This window comes from Harpia harpyja, chromosome Z, assembly GCF_026419915.1.
Source record: "Harpia harpyja isolate bHarHar1 chromosome Z, bHarHar1 primary haplotype, whole genome shotgun sequence".
NCBI classification, from domain to species: domain Eukaryota; kingdom Metazoa; phylum Chordata; class Aves; order Accipitriformes; family Accipitridae; genus Harpia; species Harpia harpyja.
In genome coordinates this window covers 89,817,537-89,841,184 of record NC_068969.1, presented here as the reverse complement: position 1 = coordinate 89,841,184, position 23,648 = coordinate 89,817,537, and the positions used below count along the sequence as shown (strand labels likewise).

At 42.6% G+C, this 23,648-nt stretch overlaps 1 protein-coding gene across 4 annotated transcripts in view; it reads right to left on the bottom strand.

Moving 5' to 3' along the window:
• Positions 1–23,648, bottom strand: part of IQGAP2 (IQ motif containing GTPase activating protein 2) — a 131,555-nt gene that overhangs the window by 95,060 nt on the left and 12,847 nt on the right. For all 4 annotated transcript variants that reach the window (XM_052776874.1, XM_052776876.1, XM_052776875.1 and 1 more), the window contains exon 2: positions 13,698–13,797. In XM_052776874.1, the coding sequence (XP_052632834.1) occupies positions 13,698–13,797 (100 nt within the window). The remainder of the gene's footprint in view (positions 1–13,697; positions 13,798–23,648) is intronic.

The window sequence follows — 23,648 nt, the reverse complement described above, 5'->3', positions numbered from 1 at the left end:
GAAACTTTCCAAAAGATGATGCAGCAGGATTAAAAATGCCTGAGGTTATTCAGTTTTTTGGCTCCTTGATCAGACTCCTCAGAGTAATACGGTCATCATGAAAACATTCTGCAACACTGACTCAATAGTATTTCAACGTTTAAATGTCAGAAGTGGATGAAAGCAGTATTGTGCAAAAGCTCTAACAACTGTTATTTTAGAAAATGCTTTATCAGACATTACCAAAGCTGTACTTCTAAACAAAGCAGTTTTCTTGTTTTACTTGCACGCTGTAATGCTCCCCAGACAGAGTTCTTACTAGTAGGCAGGCATGTGAAAGGATTCACTGCTTCAAGGTGATAGCCATTTTATACTAGACACATGCTTATTTTAATAGCAGCACTCAAAAAGCTGAACATCTCATGTTAAATGTTTAGATGCTTAGTTCAGCTAACAAATTTGCACATCCTTTTCACAAATCCTTTCTCAGCCAGTCTTGAGAAGAGCAGATGTTCCTTTTCTGTAGCAGGAGGAGAAAAACACCGGCTGCAGCTTCTTCTGCTGTATCTGCTTCTGCTGCTCTGCTACAGATGCTCAAGCAAACCCATGCTACCCCTGCAAGGTACATGCTCCATCATACTGCTGCGTGTCCCAGCACAATTCTCTGGCCTGAAACAAATGGCTAAAAAAAAGCGACCAGCAGAGAAAGGTCAGGAACTTTGTTCACCCATCTCTTAAAATGAAACTGAGAAGTGGGAGATGTAAAGCCAAGAAGAAGTCATTCATTCAGTGCCTTCTTAGCACAGACATCAGCCAAGAGCTCAAAATTTTTTTCTTCAAAGAACTGGACTGGTTTTCATGCCTGCCAAAAGCACAAGAAGCTGTCATAGCATTTAGTTTACAAAAATTGTTTGTTTCATCCTACTCTGTCACTTTCCTGGTTAAAAAGAGGGCTATTTTGGTGTACTGTTCTTAAAGCCTTCTAGAAGGCCAGAAAGCCATTTTCATACCAGTTTTGTTTTCATCAATTGCACGGCAACCAGGAGGAAAAAAAAACAAACCAAAATAAAACCCTCTGTGCCAAAAAGGAATTTTCTCTTCCTTGAAAACTCCCAAGTGGTTCTCACACTTTCTCTCAGCCCTACTCCCTGCCATTCCTATAAGTGAGAAAGTTAAAGACTCCGATGAAAACAAAACTTTGCACAAATTTCTTGTTATGCTTTTTTTTTTGTTGCTGATGAACCATTAGCCTTTGGTATGCTGCAGGCAGAAACAATTTTTAATAACAGTCACCTGCGTATTCACCTCCTGCATTACATGAAAGGCCACACAGCACACTAGGCATTCATTATTAATCTAATCATGTTATCAAAGTACCAGCTAAGCTGGATCTTCACAGAAGATACAATTCCTCCAGTGACACCCAGTTCACAGACGGCACAGAAAGAATAACCAAGAAAGCCCTGCAAACTCTGCCCTGAGAAAGTGGCTTCTTTTGCGACACATGCATCTTGACATCAGTGCAAGTCAGAAGCACTGCATGAATGTTTCATCTTTGAGCTTGCTGGAAACTAAGGGATTGATGGAAATCCTGCACTGCAATATAGGTATCAATGTTTTTAGGAAGCTTGTGAAGTTCAACCCTATAGTTTGAAATCTAATGACAAGCCAAAAGAAAGGAAAGATCCAATTCTTTCTGCACTAAAGCAGAACCCAAACAAATGGCATCAAATACAACCTTTTCCCAACATACAGGTTTTGGCCTTACTTTCAGAAAGCAGAACAAATAACAGCTTTGTTGACACCAGTGAATGCTCAGTACATCAGGAGCCCTTTACAGATTTCAGAGGAGGTCTCAATTCAGCAGCTGCAGACTGTTGCCTGTTCTTGGCATCTCAGGTTATTAAAGGTTGATCTTGTTAAATCCTCCGGTTACCCCTATTTTCCTAGTCTTTTTTTTCACTGCAATGGACAAGTTCAATCTTCTGTTACACATCTTTACAAAGGTCTGAAAATGCTGTTTAACATGTTTTCCTAAGAAGCAAAATAATTACTGTTGACATTGAAAATACTGTTGCAATCTCAACGGGTAACCGCCACAGCAATTGGGTTAGTCCCTGCCGGCTTCAGGCACTGAAAACTCAAGCAGACACCATCTTTCTTACTTACAGTCTTCTCTGACAATAAACAGCTTTTAAAAGGAATGCAAGATGCTAGGAAAACATTGAGAAGTCTCCCTGTACTCCTAGTTTCTCCTTAACTTAGTAAGAGTGCATAAAGCTATGAGTAAGTAACACCTTCTGGAATAAATTCCTGTTTTAAAGTACGTTCTCTCCTATTACTTCTCACTAAGGAAAGCAATATGTGCTACTAACCATCATGTGATACCACTTCAACCTTGAGGAAGTGGAGAAAATGTTGAAGTTGAAATCACAGCAGAAATATGTTTATTTAGCAGCAAAAGATCAAGGTCTTTCTCTGTGGGGACAGAAAGCAGCAGGAATATTAAAAAAGTATCTGCCAGCTTTATAAATTGAACACAGAAATATGCCAATACCATTCAATACTTTACTCTGGCATTTACCAAGACTTCAACTAAAGTATAAGCTCTCCCCTCAAAAAAGATAGCAGCCATCCCCACATTAAGTATTAAGCTAATCACAAGGTTAGATCAGTGCTCTTGTGGAGGAAAACAAGGGGAATGGGACATGAACACAAGATGTGAAAATACTGTAAAAGCATGCTATAAAAAAATCCCCAAACCTGCAAACACACAGCTCTTTCGAATGCTGTCAATACTTCATAAAAAATGAACAACACTTTTTCCTCCTCTCCCTACAGTACATGTTCAACATAAAGAAGTGAAGAGTTTTGATTTCTGTTTTTGAAAATAGCCAAAGAAAGTGCACCTCAGGAGTTACTGAGGGTATCAAGTTGACTCTTCCCTATTCTGTAGATGTCCGTCAGAAAAACGGGAAGCCCTACAACCTAACTTCAGTCACGAATCCCATTGAACTCTGTTCCAGCAAAGAGAGTGCAGCTGAGACCAAGGGCTGGCACTCCTCCAAACATACTGCAAAGCAAATCCCAGATGACCAAGTCTGTACATCACAAATGCAGACACATTCGAGTAAAACACACTGTGTTTTCCTTGGGCCATGGCAAGAGAGGCAATGCAATCTGCAGCTTGGAAGCTGTCAGGAAAGGAAGATCTTCCAGCTTTTAATGACCCCTGATGTCGCATTATTTCATTGCTTTGTTTCTTTAACAGAGAAAGAGATTTGGCACAACGTGTAGATAGATGTTTGATGTAAATCATGTTGTTTACCCATCTTAGAGCACCTTGTTTGACAGCCAGGCTTCAAAGACACTCCTCCCACAGGGCATGACTTACAATGCATTTGATGATCCGGTGCTTTCCATAAGACCAGTGACAGGGTGCCCTGTGGGCAAGCGTGGCTGGCGTGCAGCAGCATCCTTCATGCACCCACCCAGCCTCGCAGCCCAGGTCTGTACCCTGCATTCAGTGGCCCTCTACAAATTCCTCCCACTTCTAAGCCTCCAGTGTGGGGTACATTCTGCACAATGCCAGTAAACCATTCCCCTTTCTCTCCTTGCTCCCACTACTCCTCCTTATTCCCCCCACTGGGAAACAAACACACCAGTGCCCTGAGCGTAACTACACCATAACAGGGCAATTGGGTGCAGTGAGGGGTGCTTGGCTGCTGGAACCAATGCGGCTTTTATTGCCTTTGTGTGCAAATTCTGCCTTTGGCTCTACAACAGGCAGACTGTTAGGGAGCAGAATGATAGGGGTAGTGAAAAGCATTGATTTTAAGGCAATTTCATTCATTGCAAGAGTTCCTCTTACACTCTTACTTGCTGCACCAAATTTTATAATGCTCCCATCCACTTTGATGGTAACCAAGTCTTAGAAATAGTTAACATGCTATAGATGGCAGAGCTTAAGTTGTCAGACAAGCTTTACCACTTCCCTTGCAGGGTGAATGCACGAACAATAACCCAAAAGCTTTAACAACCCAGGTGGGAGCAATAAGAGCCAGGATTAGAATCCAGGCTCTCATCTCTGCTGCCTCGCAAAGTGAGTAGGGCACTCGTGCACTGCAGACATTTATAGCACATCTTTACAATTGCAAATCTATGAGCTCTCATTGCAGAGCAGGCTAGCTGTTTGTCCTCTGGGTAGCTGGAAGATTATGCATGCATTTAACCATCATCCTGCCAGAATAAATCTGTACTCAATACCACAATAACAACTCACTTGTCAACACTTCCCAGTTCAACTTGAACAAAACCAAAAACCTGCAAGTTTTTCTCCCCTTCAAGCTGGTAGAGCTGTTACACTTATAGCTAGTGGAGGTCTCCGCTTCCAAGCCAGAACCTGCCTAGCATTTATAGTGACTGGAAACCCTGTGAAATCCTTGCTAGCACTTCAAGCTCGAGAGCAGCTCCATTCATTCACTTGAGAGGATTCATTCACAGCCCTTCCCCCAGACTCAAATTTGTCAGGCTCAAAACCCATTCACAGCTCAGTCTCTACTTCTGAAACCTATTTCAGGCCTTAGTTGTCAAGAATGATGTTAGTATGCAGTAGAAACAGTGGAATACATTAAGTGTTCGAGGCCGTGTCCTGCTGCCGCTACAGAAACAGGCAACCACTATCTCACCTCTTTATTTTGCAGCTAACACAAGGCTAATTTCGAATGCATACACTGTGCCCAGTTACAGCAAGGATATTTTGGGTTATGATTGCTTTTTTTACAAACAGAAACAGGTAACTCCATGGATTGCTTTCTCATCTGCACATGCATGGGTATCTAAGAGGTTCTCTGATCACTCATGTGATTTGGAACTGCAAAATAAAAACCTTTGCAAGGAATATGTTTTGTTTGGGTTTTAAAGAAAACATTCCTTTGCACATGTGACTGAATTAGTTTAAGTTGTACTAAGTCAAGAGTGTGTGCAAGTTCCTGAACTTGGTTGAAAAACAGATATAACTTAAATTTTCCAAAGAATGGCTCAGTTTAAAGAACCTTTTCCCCTGTCAGTGTTAAATCTGGGATTGAAGAGATTACCCTGAAATCTCTCATCTGTGCACTACAGAAAGTGCATAAGCAATTGGAAGAAGCATGGGCAGCTGGAAAACAAGCAAACAGGGAAGCACCGAGAACCATTTTCACAGCCCCCACTACTTCAAGTGAGGTGGAGAGAATTTGAGGGTTTTACTTGGCCCCACACAGAGGCCGGCACATGCCTATCTCTACATATATCAATGAAAATAGCAAAAGCAATTATGGGAGGCTGTCACAGTATCAGCTTCAAACTACAGCAGCTCCAGAACATCAAGAAGAGGTGGTCTCACAAATATCTGAGCCCCTCCAAGGTGCATATATGCTCTTAGCAACTCTAGGACACTGCTATACCCCAACTCTTAATAGATCCTTGAATTTAAATGCAGGTGAGTAGAAAGCCATCTTTCTTAGAGCACGTGAAACAGAGACTAACAGCAATCAAAAGCACCATACAGTACACACACTGAGCCACACAACCCCGCTACTTAACCAGCTTAGTTATAAGTCTGACCACGTGTTGCTTTAAAAAGCATCTTCCCAAGTCCTAACTGTCAGCAAGAGTCCCTCAGAGGACTGCCATTAACTCCTGGTGCAGAACACTGTGGGTTTTGCAATAGCTGTACCTACTAACAGGATTCACACAGTCTCTAGAGAACAACATCAACAGCCAAAGCACTTTCTAGCATTACTCCATACCTAAAGAGGTAAAAACTGTCACAGGGTTCCTTCTCCAGTCAGTGAATTGTTGAGATATTTGCACCAAAAATGTTTTTTAAGGGAACCCAGGCTCATAATACTCAGCTGCTGCATTATCTCATAAAGCGCTTGCCTGCAGTAGCTGGAGGCAAAAAGCCAGGTGCAAGGTCACACCAACACATTCAGTGAGCACTGACCCCTCCGCTCCCTGGGTTGTTTTTCCAATCCAGAACTGGACATACAGTGGCACATTGGTTCTTTTGTAAATCTCATCAATTACTGGACCAGTTTTAGGTTGTCCACTCGCAAAGTTGTAGCTAAGCAAGTCATAGGGGCCTGGATTTCTAGCATCCACAAAGCTATAGCAAAAGCCTTCTGGTCTAGAACCATGTTTCTTGTGAACACTCAATTTCTTGTTTCCAATACAGTGAGATCCCACCAGCACATACCTGTGGGCTCTTCATCAACAGTAGTGATCCACACAAAGTAGTGCTATAAAGGTCACCAGGTAAAGTTGCTGTCTCACTTCTTCTAATCTATGAAGCGCCATTTACATCCCCCCTCAGCAGTTTCTGCAAGACCCTGAATAAACACTTCTTCCAAAAATCAACAGCTCTCCAGGACATGGCAGTTGGAAAAGGAGGATTTCAGCATGTGAAATGTATACTCCTGCAAGGGAGCTGTTAAAAAGCAGATTCCATCAGCCCAGGTAATTTTCTCCTCTGGTCCAAAGCAAGCAGACACATGACCACATAACAAAGCTTTTTGAATGCTACGCTGGAGTTATAGCACAATGGGATATGTGCCAGGCAGAACGCACCACTTGCTGGCCAGCTACACCAGCAGTGTGGCATGCAACCATCACAGCCCGCAGTCCAGCATGGGTGGCATGGGCACACAGCACGCGTGCCCTGGCACACATGCTGTGATTTATTTCATCATTAATACACCAGAAGCAAAGGCCTTGGCTGCTCTTGGATGATAGGAACTACACCCTGAGCAAAGTTGAAACAGTGCAGAAGGACCTACCCAGAGGTTAAGAGCAACTCTTAAGCCCTTCCACACTAAGTGAAGGATAAAACAGCACCCTTCCATCCCACAGTTACTGTCACAGCTTCTTCCCCACAGCAATTTCATATGAATCCCTTAGGCAAGGTGCAAACCTCAAGTCCCTCTGCTACCTCTAATATCCACAGCTGTGTTCCCCCCTGCACAACTCAGACTCAATCTTTCCTTTACCGTTCTTCCAGATGTGGAAGTTTGGGTCAGTGATGTGCAAGAATCACTGCCAGCCTCCCACTGGTAGCCTGCTTCCCTACTCCTTGGTGTGCTCCATATGGTACCATAATGATTCAGCTACTACTGATACCTTAGTGAGGCCACCTCAGGTTACACTTTAATATTAACTAGGACCTGCAGAATGAAGCCATCAGTTTGATCTGACAAGCAGCTAGTCTTAAGCCAAACAGGCTTTCGAGTTGCACCACAGATAATCTAAGTTTCAAAGGAGAAAGTGAAGGAAAGATGAAAGTGCCCTGTGCTTTCTTGGTGAAGATGAACCTATAAACTACACCAATATGAAGGCATCAGAGCATGAACTAGCTTCAAATTTGTCTCTCCTACTAAGAAAAAAAATTTTTAAAAATTGAAAAATTAAAAAATAAAAAATTAAAAAATTAAAAAAAACAAAACCAAAACCAATTCACAGTTCCTTTTACGAGAGGGTGTGCCTAAAAGAAGGGTGGAAAACTTTGGGAAAGAGAGCCAGCTCTGAAATGACTATACTGTTGCTTCAGTGCAGTGCTATAGGATAAGTGCCATATGGTTTAGTCTCCAAAAAACAAAGGTCACATCCATCATTACTCAGCAGCATTATTCCACAACCATACACGCTGAGCAATGACCCATAACATGTGCACAAATTACCTCAACATCCCAGTGAGTAGGTCAATGCATCCTGTACAGAAATTAACACAAAGGTTTCTCTCTCCTTCAGATCTTACTATTAAGACTTTTCATATGCAAATATCACTATCCAAGCAATTGTTGGATTGATTGATAACTTGCATATGAAAACTCTGACATGTCTGCACAAATGTATAACTATCTAGAACAAAAAACCATTCAACTCAATAGGTGGTAGTCTGTCTGCTAGGTAAGTACCCTTGAGGATCAAAACATGAAACAGCGAGTATACCTGCTGATCAATACCACCGCACAGACTGAGCTACTTCAGGGATGGGTATATCCTGGCTAAGTAGGATTCTTCCAAGAATTTCATCTCATGAAGCACCCTAATTTCAAACATTTGGCCTTTACAGAGCTGCTGCCAGTCATGTTCACAGGTGCTTTATTAGGCTTAAGGCAGACAGAGGGGGTAGATGAGCCAGAGTTCATAATCTACAACATGTAAGTGGACTACCACTCCCAAAAGAATGATTTTTTTGCCAAACCCATACAAAACAGGTTACCAAGAAGTATCTTAACATTTTCTGCTTTTAGTCAGCTAGTTGTACAGCTACATTACAATTTTATGCATTTACCTCTAAGCACAAAGCTTTAAGGATTTCCTGTAGTCTGAAAGAAATGGACTTGAAATAGCGCATTTGAGTAGCATTAATTCACTCACGAGCTGCCAGGGTGGCACGGCTGCCAACTTTGCTCACAGAGAAACAGCAGTATGAAACCTGGCAGAATTCACTTGTAGTACCAAGCCTTCGTGGGACCCTGGTAGCCCCCCAGCAATGGGGTGGGCTCCAAAGCAACCCTCCACGGTCCCACAGTCCTGACAACTGGAGCAACTTGGGCTTTCTATGGTGCTATAGTACTGCAAAACTGTTGGCTTTAACTGAAACCAGTTAAGCACTTCAGGGTTTGACCTTTTAAGTATATTAAACTGCATGTACATTTTTACACAGCAGCTTCCAAGTGTGATCTCGTCAGTGAGCAACACTGCAACTAGCCATTGCAAACCAATTTAATAAAAATGAATACAATGAAGGAGGCAGGTTTTGGGACCTAAAATGGATTATGTGATTTTCTATTGTAAAGAAAATGGAAAAGAATGAGGATTTAAATTTTCAAAATAAAAAATTACTTCTCAAAAGAAATTTCCAGGAGAATTTTCCTTCACTGTGTCTTCATTTTCCTAACGTTGAAGCTAAAGCTTCAGTGTTTCACACAAGTTCCTGTCCTATGAACAGCTGAGTAAGAAAAGTAAAAAGAAATAAGACAAATACTGGCAGTTCTGGTTATGAAATTGCAGCATATACTTTGTGAAACAAAGCGTATTCCATTTCATGCAGAGAGAGATAAGGTTAGTAAAACGAGGCCTCCCATGGTTCAAATTCAAGCTTAGCATAAGAAGGTGTAATTTCCAAGAAGCCAAGAGAAATAATGTCTGCTTAATTATGGATGATTATAACCCTAGCCAGCCACAACAGATTTACTGTAAACTTGATTTGCATTGTATGCCAAAGCTTCAATCAGGGTTTAAATCCCCTCAAATCTGTATTATCATTTATAGCACGGTAGTTGCACATCTGCAAAGAGGCAAGCAACAGTAAAAGCCAAACTTGAGGCAGAATCTGATGTTCTGGGTATTACAAAGCTAATCTTTGGAAAGGAAGATGTTGTGGTATATTTTATTGATCAAAATTAACCTAATCCAATAAGACATTAGGGCTTGTGACACAGCTGTTCATGCCCACCTTAAGCTTTTGTTATTTGACAGAAGAATTTCCCAAGTGATACTGGAAATGTACTGGCGTAATGTCTAGAGAGCTTCTGTTCAAGGCACCCATGGTTACATTGCTTGAAGTGAGAAAATCCCAACTCTTAATTGCTTATTCTTGATTTTATTCTTCTCAGGAGTTTAAGGATACTGGATACTATCTATTTTTCTCTACTTTTTTTTAAAATATGCAATAAACTTTCCTTAAAGACAAAAGTAATAAACAACATATATGAGCAACCAAAAGTTCAATTTATCAGATGTGCGATTTCAGGGAGAAAGGGGCCAGCAATTTGACAGAACAAAATGTTTTTTCTCCAATATCAAATATAACACCCTAGTCAAACATTACTGACCTCTGCAAATCTTAAAAGCCTGCTCACTGTGTTTAAAAAAAATGATTTCCTATGCTGTATACATATAACACATACTGTGCCTAGCACAGAAGGTATTTGCAGAAGCATCAGCTACCAGCAGCAGCATTCTTCTTTCATGTTAAACTTGGAAAGTTTTTATTAAAGCTGGACTGCAGGAAGTAAGTGTGCAAACAGTGGCCTGAAAAGCAGCTGAAAGTAGACATTCTTCACCCATTTAATTAACTCTGGCATTTAAAAATGCAGAGAGAGCTGCTATAAAATAATATTTTGATTACAAATATGGTGAGAAAAAAAACCATAACTCCTGCCATAGTACTGTCACAGCCATGTGCTGCCTCAGTCTTTTGCTATTTATTGCTTATTTCAGTATTTATTACTCTTCAGTATGGGCCAAAACACATCACTGATTAGCTGAAACAATATTTGCTGTCATTTCAGCAGCAGCCAACTGAATAGAAAAACTGACCTTGCTTTACCCTTTCAGTCTATTTATTGTCATTGCTACCCATAGTGTCCTAAATACTAAAAAATCCTCTCTGTGCACTGAGGTTTTATAGAAGCAAAAAAAGCTTGCACCTGTAAACAGAAATCAAGTATGTCAGAGAGGCAGTTCCCACTCCTAGGTTTCACCCAGGAGGGCACAGCTGGGACCAAGCAGGCAACAGTCACAGCTCCAGGTGGTTTCACAACTTGCTGCCGAGCCTGGGGCCAAAGGCACCATCCTGCCTGCTCTGACCCAGCCCCACTGCCACAAGCACATAGCTGGGGAGGGGACCCTGTGCATCCCACAGGGGCTGCCCCAGCACTGGGGAGCAGGGGTGAGCACCCAGCTAGGACCCAACGCCTCCATTCAGCAGCAGCAGCAGCAAAAGCTGGTCCATCCTGCAAAACTGCACCCCCAACATGGCTGAAGGGCAGGACCCTCCATGTGCTGTTGAGGTAGCCTGCACCCTACCCCCAAGCCTCCCAGGCTTGCACTGGTCTCGTTTTGTCACAGTTTGAATTATGACCCTGTTGCTCTCTCCGAGGCTGCCATCTCGATTTCCAAAGTCCCCAGTTTTGTTCAAGCTCTGTTGGGACAAGGAAAATGCTATAACATGCAAAAGACCGCATGTCAACATGTTTCACCCCTAATCAAGCACACAGAGAGGGCAATAACTGCAGTGAGAAGAGATATGGCATTTTCTCATGCTGCTCTTTTGCCAGGTCAGGGCTGGGGAGAACATGGCCGTGCACCTTTGCCACCCCAGCCTGTCCCTGCCACTGGCCCAGCCCCCCTGGACAGCATTACTCACCTCTTGAAGAAGTGGGGCTAGGGGCTACACAGCTATGAGACACAGGCATTTCTGCAAGGTTTTTTTCTATGTGTTCATTGCTGGTTTGTTTTCACATTACTCAGAGTCCATCTCAGGGCAAAATCTCACGGTGCAACTGAGTTATCCCAACAGTTCTCTGTGAAGGGAGAAGTTTCCCACTTCCTCTTCTTTCCCCCGTAGCAGCTCTGTCCACACAAGAGCACCCCCAGAGCCTTCACCACCATCACCACCCTCTCCTCCCTAAGGAGCACTGGGGCCAGCGTGCTGAGGCACAGGAGGAAGACACCCAGCAGCATTGGGTTGCCACATCAGCTCCACCTGTGACAACCCAACCCTTTGGAGGCAGAAGCACAGGGCTCCTTATGCTCCAGCACTCATCCCCACCTCATGCAGTAGCAAGCATTGCCATGAACATTACCAGTAAATTATAATTTTCCAAATGGAGAACCAGAAATGCTTCCAGGTACCTAACAGCCCTGACAGCGACTGTTCTGGCTGCAAAGTCCTATCACCTGCCGGCAGAGCTAAAGGAGTGTTTCTTCTAGAAAACTGCTAATGACATGAACCCATATGAAAATAAACGCAAGGAAGAGCAGGGGGTTACTCATAGCAGATGCCAATTTAAGTCATTAATTGTAAAAATAACTTCACATTTCTTTGTGAAATATCAAGGGAGATGCTTCAAATTAAATAGAGGACTTGAGTTCAAAGCAACAAGTAGCCCTGAGAAGGTGAGAGGGTGAAAAAAGCCATGAAGATATGTTAATAATGGTAATAGAAGAGAAAAGGCTGGATTTGGAGACTAATTGTTATTCCTACCTTGCCAGAAGCCAGCAGGCAGGGGAGTTGCAACAAACCAAGGACAAACCTTGAGTAAAATCAAAGCTTGACTCACTGACACTTCCTGAGATGGTGGAGCTGATCTAACCTCTCAGCAAGCAAGGTGGAGACGTGCTCCCTCCCCTCTCTCAAGTGTGCTGCTGCACCCTATCGCCTTCCTCTTGCCAGCACTGATTCTCCTCTGACCCCTTGATCAGACCAGCCAGCTCACTAAACCACTAGAAAACTAACTCAGCAAAGGAGCTACAAATTTCCTGCCAGCATAGCAAACTGACACAGCTGACCAAGGGCAATCTCTTGCAACTGCACAATGGAGGCAACAGGAGTGTGCAGGGAAAGACAGTCCTCTCGGGCAGCGGTAAGACACTTGCCATCTGAAATATGTGAACAGGGAACCACTCTGCAGCAAAAAGAGGAAGAAAGAGCAAAGGCGGCAATGTTTGCTACAGCAAATGGGACAGTGTAATGAATAGGAAGTAGGAATGGCTGATTTTTACAACAATGCCTCTAGGACAAGATCATTGGCCACCAGCTGCCCTGCGACTGCTAAATAGGTAACCGTCAATGCCACACAGTGATGGTGAGGGGAACGGAGTGGAAACAAAGCCCAGAGCACTGTTTTATGGTTGATTCCTGACTGAAGTGCTCTCATTCTAAAGTTACTCCATTCTAAAGATCCTATGGTTTGTCAACCGCACTGAGGTTTCCCAGCTTGCACTACTAATCAGAGTTCAGGTTTCCTTTTCTCTACAGAAATTCCTAGGAATGTCATCCCACTAAAGTTTAAGACTAAAAACACCATCATCAGCAAATGCAGAGCAGAAGCAAGACACTTAGAGTGGTGCCCAAGGCAATAAATTGAGTACAACAGGCATCTTTGAAAAATTCTGACCAGACTGAATATAAAATATGCTTTTACATATGATAATAGCAGCACTTCAAGCTACTCCAAAAGCACAAGGATATTGCACCTTATTTCCTTGCTCAGTAATTATGAAAATATTGTTGAATGTTTGTTTTGAGAATAAAGTGTACATAGCACAGTACATTTGCACAAAGGTGCTAAAATCTCTGTGCAGTTGCAGATGAATGCTTCATCACAGGCTGTCGCTTCAAGAGATGAGTATTCCTGAACTATGGGTTAGAGGAAGTAAAGGAAGAGCAGAGTCCAGGTTATCTTATTGCCCTGCCTGCACTTACCACTGAAACACTGAGATGATATGGATCATTAACCCAGTAAAAGCCCAGGTGATTTTCTTCTATCTTAGCAACTTGAATCACTCCACAAGCACTAATGCCAAGAAGGGAGCACAAGCACGACCACGCAGTCAGGAAGAAAAGACTTTCCCCAGTTAGTCACATAAGCCTCACTCAGCTTCTAACAAAACCACATCCTTTGGTTCTACTACCCAGCTCTGACTTTCATTGAAGATGGTCACCACAGTAACTCTGAGGACATTGTCTTAATTATTTCTAAATCCTTCTTTGAATTAAACTTTTCACATTGGGCATTAGTTTCACATACCGAATGCTATAAAATTCCAACATTAAGTTAATCCAACTAATTCAAGAAGTTGAATTAAAAATTACAATACTCAAGAACACAACAGGCCTGAACTTCTGTATTTAAAGGCCAGGGGTAGGTGTGCTTTCATTTACTTACCTTTTTGCTTCTTCTAAGTGGCACAGATACTCATAAGCAATGTTCTGACGCCTCCTCTCATCCATTTCCTCCGCTGAAATCCTTTCATCATCCACAATAGCTGCAAACAGAAACCCATATCACGTTACACGAGTCAGGGTGATTCTTAGAGCAATTTTACTGAGAACCTAGGCAATTTACTACAGAAGAGAAATTGAAAGTCATCCCTCCTGCTCAAAAGTGGCCTTTTATAGCATGGTGCACAAAGATATCTAGGTTGCCAAAAAGATTCTGTTCTCTGTATGAATTCCTCAAGTTTCACTTGTTCAAAACCAAGCTCTTTGTCCATCACCTGGTTTGGGGGCAGGATGGAACACTCAAACATGTGGGGCTGAGTTTGGAAGCCAGCAGAGTTTCAGCTTACACATCCTCAGAGGAGTTTGAGGACTCCTGTAGGGAAGCTCAAAGCAAGCAGCAGATGGAGCAGCCCTGTGCTAAGCTGAGCCTCAGCAGTAGAGCTGAAGACAACAACACACTGCAAACATATCTCAGGGCAACCTGGAAACAAGCTGCAGCTTCAGGAACCTGTGAGACTGCCACAGACTGAGCTGCATCCCACTGATGGGGATGATGAGGGCTGTAATCAAATGAACAAGCTGTGGTATTCACACTCCTACTTACTGCTGCACCCACATCACCTCCCATAAAAGCACTCTCCCAGCCTATTAAGGATGACTCTGTGCACATCTCCAGCTGCAGACAACCCTGATTATTAACAGCTACTACCCCATGACTGGTCTCCCTCTCTTTGTAGGGTAGAGAGGGCCTCTGTGATTAGATCTACAATTCTTCCAAATGCTTCTAGCAATGAACCTGAAGGACCATACAGTAGTGCTGAATTTTAATCACAGCATGTGAGGCTTTTGGAAACAGCTTTCAACATAAACCAGTTACCAAACTGACACCCTATTTGTGCTAGCAGCTGCCAAAAAGAGCTGCCCCTGCCCTCCCTCATGTTTCTCAGCCACATATTCCTGTCACCTCTCGTGTCAGAGCCAGCAATCCTGCAGCTGCATCAGTGAACCAGAACAAGGGGCAGCCCTCACTGAAGAGCTATGACTACGAAGAGACCCACTTCTAGGAAGATCAGGTCCCCGATCTGAGCTGCTGCACACCTGCAGACACACTGGCACAGGCTCAAGGGAGGGGACGGAAATGCAGGGCTGGGCCAGCCACTTTCTGCGGCAGCCCACAAGCCAGTTAGCCGAGAACACCAAGACATCCTTGGTAAAAAACACACGGGCCTCTCTCCTCCTCAAATGCACTGTGAGATGCTTTTAAAAAACTGTTACACAGACTGCGCTTGCCACGAGCAAGTTTTCAGTGTTTCCCTGATGCAGCTGCCTCATGGAGTGGGTAAACACCTTCCAGTAGCTGATACAGGCAACTCAAGTAAAAGGCACTATAATAAAGCCAGGAGTTGGGCTTTAACAGTACACTCATACATTGAAGGCTGTACCTCAAAAAAACTCACAGAAATTATCCCACATGCATTTACTGAGAACACAAAAGAAATGACACTACTTGCCCACATTTTGGACTGATGCTACCACACATTTGTTAACATATCATATAGCTGCTTTGAGCTTTGTAGTTTCAGTTTTAATCACTACAGGCATCGATATCTCTCATCTTCCTTTGCTTTTCAGATGACTCTTCCTAATTACCCAGAAGTTTCATACACTGATAAAACAAATAAGTATCTTGCTCAGAGTCCCTTTTAAGTCTGGTAGCTCCAATAAGGATGACTCACTCTACAATGAGCTCTCAGATACTGTAATCAGGTCATCACTTGCTATGAACCAAAACATTAGTTTGGAGGCAAACATGAGATGCAGGTGGTAAAACACTCAGCATGACAAACTGGCCATGGAGGCTGCTCTACTGCTGCTCTTGTCCAGGCCACCATCAGCGAGCCCAGGTCATGCTGCTCCCACTCCCTGACGCAGTTCCTCTGCTGCAGAAGGGTTCTGGCTCTCAAGAGCAAGGGAGAAGTGTTGATGAGCCACCATGCTGAAATTTAATATATCACTTTATTACTTGTGACACTGAGCTCTAAGACCATTTTTCAAACATCATAGCTCTCCCTCAGCTATGACAGCCCCACAGAGGAAGACAAATGCCATCAGAGGAGCCCAACTGACCATCAATCATAGTGGGCTATGGCCCTGTCAGCCAGGATGGGACAGCCAATACCAGACTAAGCCTTCGTTCCCTGTGACACAGCTCCCATGCCCTGGGAGCTCATTAAACAGCCATTTACTCCTGCCGTCCAAACACAACTCACCACAGCCATAAGCAAAGCAGCAAAAAAGGCAGATTGTCTGCAAGTAGGAGTAAGAAAACCACATAACCTATTTGATAAGTATCAGTCTAGGAATTTACCTGAATAACGCTAATGCTTTACAATCTAGTCCTGGATCTACACATCCACAGGTCCCTCCCATCTTCAATTAGGACATCCCAGATCAAGCAGCCCTGGCCAGCCTCAAATCCCTCATGGAAATTATTTGCAAAGATTGATTCAGAGGGTGGATGAAGGCACTGACAGATACTGTGGGATTGTAATAGTTGTTCTGCTTAGGAAACCCTCCAATAATGAGGGGAAAGGGCAAGAGGTGAGAACAAGTAACTTGTAGACACTGAAAAGTAGAAAACCCAGATCCTTTCTAGAAGAGATACGGTATCAGCAGCTCTCAAGTAGGAAAACAGGCTTCTTTCCTGCCACAGAGAAAGCAGCTGTTTCTGAGCTGAATAACTGAGCCCTGAAAAGACAGAGCACAGGGAGTGCCTACACCTACAGAGCTTATGCTGGAAGGAGTCTCTTGCAACACTGGCTTCCAATAAGATTGATTGCATGCTTTCCCCCTCCAGCACACACTGGCTTCAAACAACAGTGCTATCACATCAAATAAGCGGTTACAGACACTTTTAGAAACAGCAATGACAACCTGCAGGATAGACATGGGCCCAGGACTGAGCTGCAGAGGAAACTACTTTGAAGACTTGGGTCCTTAAAGTCTAGTCTACTATAATACATTTTGGCAAAAGCTTCAGTTTTTGACTAGAGTCCTGCATATAGCTTTCCACAACTTCAAACACCCTATGAGCGCATCCATCAATCCAGCCACACCAAGTTCAACACACAAACGAGCTTGGTTTGAAGACAGAAAGCTCAGTCTTTCTGCCTAACAGGGCATGTATTAGTCATAAGACTGGGAAGATTGATGAAAGAACAAACACATTTCTGCTGTATCAGTAACTTCTTGGTAGAGCTCAACTCACAAGGGAAGATGTTACAGGGTAGAGTAAGCAGGGCTAGGCTTCACCTGAAGACATCCAGCCCACTGGTAAAGCCAAGGAGGATCCAGGCAGACACAAAATGTTGCAGCTGAAAAGATCCAAATACCACAGAACAAGGCACATGCATACTACCTAGAAGCTATACAGGGCGGGGGGGAAAAGGCATCTAAAATAACATCTTATGATTCAATTAATCAATTTTGTGACTTGATTTGGAATTAAGAGGAAAAATATCAAATATTGCCTCAAAGAGGGAATGTTAAAAGTATGTCTGGACTACTGACAAGAACTATAAAAATGCCAGTGTACCTAGCCTAAAAGCTCTCCATTTCAATTCACTTTAGATGTTGTCACCCTGTTAGCCAACAGTCAATACATACAAAGCATGTGTGCTAAGACACCAAGTTCCCTCATTACAGGTATTCCTTCATGGAAAAACACCAAAGGAAGAGTGTGTATGAAACACTGCATGGAGCAGTGAGCAGTACTAAAGCTTAAATTGCCACACCTAATTTTGAACAAACAGGAGAACAGACTTACTCTGGCACTCAGTATGATGAAACAATTGTGTAAGTATACTCTTCCCACAATTGATTCAATGGGAATAAAGTCACATTCTACTAGCAACTTCCTACATATTCTCATTCCACATATTTCTTACAAAAGTAAGTCTGTTTACCAGGGAGTGTTCATAAATTGAGACACTTGAGCATCTTCCACCAGCTGACGTACTGGACTTACACCCATCCTTATCTTTGTCTGAAATATTTGTCCTGTGTACCACCATCACGGAAGAAAGAGAAGAATAGGCAAGGCAGTAGCTAGGACCAGTGGATGTCTGGGGTTTGGTTATGGATTGCAAAAACTTTCTGATGTGCCCTGATCCAAGACAGCCACTCCAGCTGTTGACAAACACTTGGAGCTCTGTCAGCAGCTGACCACAGGGCTGCCAACACAACCCAAGGCATGCCATGTGCCTACAGTCAACACAGCACAAGCAGCTTTTACTGGGTCTGACTCAGCATTAGTAGACAACATAAAAGCATTTCAACCTTCTGGATTTGAGTAAGTTTTCAGAAATAGGGCCACCACTTCTGAAGCTGCAATATAATTACTGAAACTAGTAATCAGCCCAGGTGTGCAAGAGCCACTGGAGCCATGACCTTACTTACTAACAGTGTCTAGAAAGCAATTCAAAACTTCAGGTTCACATAAGATATGCTCAGTTTACACAAGAATTTTAAGAACAAGTACTGGCTGTGTAAATGTTGCCCAAGTTCAGAGTTAACCCTCTTATCACAACCATGGTAAGGATTTTGGAGGTCACAGGGTCACAGAGATAATCCACATCAACAGAGTTTACCAGATCTCTCCCATTAGTATGTTTATACTTGAGATGCCATTAAATAGGAGGTGTTTTACAGGTCTAATTTGCAACAGTTTTCAAATAAGCCCATGGATCCATGGATTGTATTTTTAAATGAAGCTAAACTTGAAACTTCTATAATACATAACCAAAGAGCATGCAAAGAAAGGTAATGTTGGTTTTAATTTCTGAATGCAAATTTATGAAACACTTTACAAGGCATAAGTCTAAGTTATTTAGGGATAACAATTCCCCAAACAGACATTTTTTGTTTTCTTAAAAAACTGAGGCTGGAAAAAAACCCTGCAAAACCTACAACAGCATTTAAAGGTTCCTGGTCATTCATTTGCACTCAGACATTTGACTGTATGCAATAGTTCAAGAAGAGCACGTGGCTGCTTCTAGCAGGCAGACCCTTTAATAAGGCATTTGCCACAGACACACCAAAAGAATTCTTATACTGAAGAAGGCAAAGAAAGGAACAGAGGCTTTTATTTCCCAGGGCCAATCCCCCTCAATTTCCTGCCACCAGAGACTTTTTCCCATGGAAAGTGAGACGTGAGCAAGGAGGAGGAGGGCTCTTTTGGCACCACAACAGGGAAGCTCAATACACAGGACATAACAGAGGATGGAGAGAACAAAATCCTCTTACAGTGACAGAAAAGAATTTGTAAAGTCAGGATTGAGGGAGAAGAGAGATACATGAGCGAATACTGTAAAATGCTGGAATAAAAGTTTTTCACCAGAGTATTTGAATTAAATATTAGTTAAACCACATTTGGCAGTCCCAGCAGTGTGCCATCCTGGCCACACAGTCGGCAAGGCAAGGCAGTGCTCCAGTCCACTGGTGAGAAATTGTGCAAATTCTGCATACCCTCCCCTCACACCTTTGGGCCTCCTCCACCCAAGCCTATACCCACATCCCCAATATTAGCACACTAAAAAGCATTTAACAGAGCCATGCTATAACAGTTGAAAACACAAAAACAAAAGCCAAGCCCCTCTTGCATAAAAACTTCTGATGAAAGCTGAGCCCAGTACAACAGGCGTTAGGCAGCATCCCATTTATGTCTGCCTGTACCATGAGATTGAGCTGCAAATGTGAAGCATTTGTCCTCACACTTCAGTGCTGTAGTTTCAAGAAAAAGCTAGTTGCATTTTAGATAGTCAAGGTGACTTAAAACCTTGTTATATGAGAACATGGAACTATTTTGCCTTAGTGTGAAAGAGGCCAATAAATTCAGTGCCATCTTTTTACTCCTAGTCAAATTTGTACTTTCAGGTACCCAGCACCCCAGGAGCACCTGCCCATGGCAGTTCAGGTCCGTGATCACTCTTAGGTTGGCAATTCAGGTGCTGCTACTGCACCAACACAGCACCAGCCAACCCCACCCCGTAGCCAGAGCAGGTCTGAGCTGGCAGTGCTCTGAGCCAGGCTCGCTGCTACCTGAGCTGCCCTCACTGCAGTGGGGCAGCAGCTTACAGCACTGCCAGGCTGCTGGAAAATATGTGGACAGGATTACATGTACAGATACCAGAAAAGCACTGCTCAAAGCTAGAGAGGCAGAAGGAGTTCCTTCCTGAGCCTCCACTGCCAATATTGACTTGCAGGTATCTAATGCAACAGTTTAATAAATACGCAGAAGAAAATATGCCAACTTTACTATATGAACAGAGATCATTCAACAGACTACTAAAAAAAATGGCTTTACAGCACCAAACACCTATTACAGATGTTCTGTTATTAAGGTATTTAGTACCTACAGGTCTACTATTATGTTGGAAGACACTTACCTTTTTATTCTTGAAAAATTGAAGGCTCCAATCAAAACAGTTTTCTATAGGTTTCCTCTGTCAAAAAGCACAGTCACAAGCAGCTAGCGCATGTCCCACAACAATAAAATCAGATGGGCTGAGCCTTTTTCTACGACTCCAGTTAAGGAAATTCAGTCCATTCCCTGAACATTTGCTCCAAGAAAGGGCTCTGGACAAAGGCAGACACTGCAAGCACTCAAAAACCTATCACAGCTGTGAACTTGGAGGGCAGATTCACTTGAAATAGTAGACTAATACATTTTATTAAATCATGAGGCTCTTCAATATGGCATTTTTCAAATCTTTCCAACATTGAACTACTGTCCCCCTCCCTTAAAAATGGCTATATCTCTCCTAATCTAGCTATTCCATTGTCCAAAGCATGCAGGCTCAGATTTTCATACAGAAATACACATGCATCTTCTGGCCAGCAGACAGATATTATCTGCCCACACGAGTTGTGTCACACAGGATCTACAGGACTACTGTTCTGGGCCAGATCTCACTGCCAGACACAGCACAAACAAGGAAAGCAAAAAAACACCATTAGCATGGGAGTGTTGACAGCAGAAGTCCAGTAAAATGACATCCTGATGTAAAATTAAAAATGTTTGCTAAACCAGTCTTTCCCCTGAGCTTTCTCATAGAGCCTCATTCCTGTGCATTCACTTTCCTGAGTCCTCCTCCCCCCATTTCCTTGAAAAAGGTCTTATTTCAGGCTTATGTATGTGCTACCACAAGTCCAACCACATCCATTTACAGACACTGAGCACTATTACAATACATGGACCTTAGGACTATCATACCAAGGGGACAGTGCTGCAACAGCAACCACAGAGCATGCTCCTGGAGCCAAGTGTCAAAACTGCTTGATTTCACAGACTGTCAAGTGCCAACACTGGCAGAAGGCTGTAGGATTCCTCAGACATGTCTCAAGATACTTGAATTCCCACAAAGTTTAGAAAAAGTCTCATTTAACCACACAGACGCAAGATAGCTTTGGCATTCAGCACATAACCACATCTGCTGCCAGAACGTTTAACATTCATTTTTCTGCTTACAGGTATACATATCCTTTACTTTTAAACCTCAGGCTTTCTACAGTATCATCAAGTGAGACTTTAGTAGAGGCAATACATTAAAAGACATTAAGTAGTTCTGACATTATCTTATTGTATAATGATACCAGAGCACAGCCATCTCTTGTCTAGTAGGGTCCTTTAACCTGGTACAGAAAATTAACATGGTTCATTTTATCTTAACTTCAATATAATTGCTCTGTAAGGAGACAGAGTAATGGAGTTGGAGGAAGTATATGAAAATCCAACTCCAAACAATTTCAGTTAGCTTCAAGTGTTGCCATCTACAATTACAAACATGAAATGCAATTTATCTGCCTATTGCCCAACACCTTCCACCTACATTTAACTGCCAGTCTCACTGTCTCCAGCAATACTTCGTGTAACTCCTTAATAAAATTGTAACTGTTTATCTTTGCATACTTTGCTAGCTGGACACCTCAAGGCACAACAGATTTCCCCAAGATTCAGGTGCTCAAAGAACACCTTTAAAACTCTAGCTCCTTTCTACAAGCTACCCAGTTGACCTTAAAACCCTCTGCTAATAAACCCTCAGTTTATGTTGCTGAAAAAGTTGCAAGCCTAAGGAAGCAGACTGATGGATCCTGAAGAGGCAATGAATACCAACTGCAAGTTCTTTCTTTCCCTTACAGGCCATTCTACCTCCACTTGCCTAGTCCAAAAGCCATTAACAGGGCCAAGCTTGAAGGCAGCTTGGAAAAGGCTATACTGGTAAGTAGCCTGTCTGGTTGGAAGGTTTGCTTAGTTTCCACACGCTTACAGCAAGAATGACATTTTTCACATCAGCTTTAAAGAAAGCCATTTTTTTAAAAGGCTGGTTGGTCAGATTAGCACATCACTGGAGACTCGAGGCATTGAAAATGATATTGCACATTCCGGGAGGAATTTGCAACAGGCTTTCCGTCTCCAGAGGTTGATTCATGAGGAAACAAATAGTAAAGTGTGAGAAGTTCTTGTCAGCTTTATACATTCACTGCTTTCTTAAATAAATAACTTGTGATTTGAATTCCACATATTGACACATTTACCATTTGCTTTGTTCATTTCACTGGAATTACTTTAACCTGTTTGCATTTTATTAGCAATATACATTAACAATCCTCAATAAGAGCCAAAATTTTACTGCATGGATTCCATTTCCTTACATTTTACCTGCTGTAACCTCAGTTCAACTTAACACAATCAGAATATAAATGAAATAATGAAAAGGACAGTTTAATATTGCCAGGCTAGTAAAATACACTACTGAACTATGAATGACAGAAAAATGTTAGCTTCTACAGCATGCCTTAGTATCAACCACATAACTGGGTTTAGTCAGAAGAAAAATGCTAAGTGTCTTGCCTACAGATGCCACCAAATTTGTTTCTAGCATTAGAAAGTTTATACTTCATTTTCCGCTGAGAAGAAGGTATATTGATAAGTCAAATGCATATGCACACCTACATAAAAGGAGGAGTGATTTGTGGAGGGTGAAATACTTTGAAGATTACCCAAAAAGGGTGATAAGCTCATCTGAAAGGCATTCATCCCTCCCTGCACAAGGAGCTGGAAGCAGAGGCCCAAGTTAACAGCAAAAGGAGACATGCCTGCAGCCTTCTGCTGAAACCAAAGGCAACTTTCATTATATGTAGTCACACCAACATCACCGGTGGCTACTACCCCACACGTAAACATTTGTGGATCAAGTACAGGGCAGAAGGCCACTGCAGAAGCAGAGTGGAAGAACAGTAAAGAGGGGCTGGAAACGATCAGGAGGAAGGACAGAGCACAGACTGAACTCACCACGGTGGCAGCAGGAAACCCAAATTCAGGTTTGTCCACCCCTCATCTGTTTGCACATGTTGATGTTGACCCATGGCTCTATTGGACTCCTACTGCTGCCAGTTTAAATGCTCTGCTGTGCAAACAGCAGCTAAGATCACCCTAATTATGTTGTTCGAGACATCTTAGCAAACACATAGGACCAGAATAAAGCATGAGGCTTACTATATAGCAAAGGGGGACCCTAGAGCCTGAAGAAGCTAAGCATGTCTGACAAGAGCTACTTGCTTCACCAAAAGGCAAACTAGTTGAAATCCACAAGGAAGAGCATAACACTAAGGTTTTTCATCACTGTCATTATTCTTTGGTAGAAACTCAAAAGACCAATGGCCATATAAACAGTAACCAACTAAGGTAACGCCTTGCAAATGCTGCACAGGATTTTCTGCTAAATCAGAACCTTGTCCTATTTCTTTTTCAATCTTGAAAATGTCAGAAAGCTCATCTGCATTACAGTCTGCGACCAGAACAGTGATTTATAGATACACTTGTAGTAAACCCCTG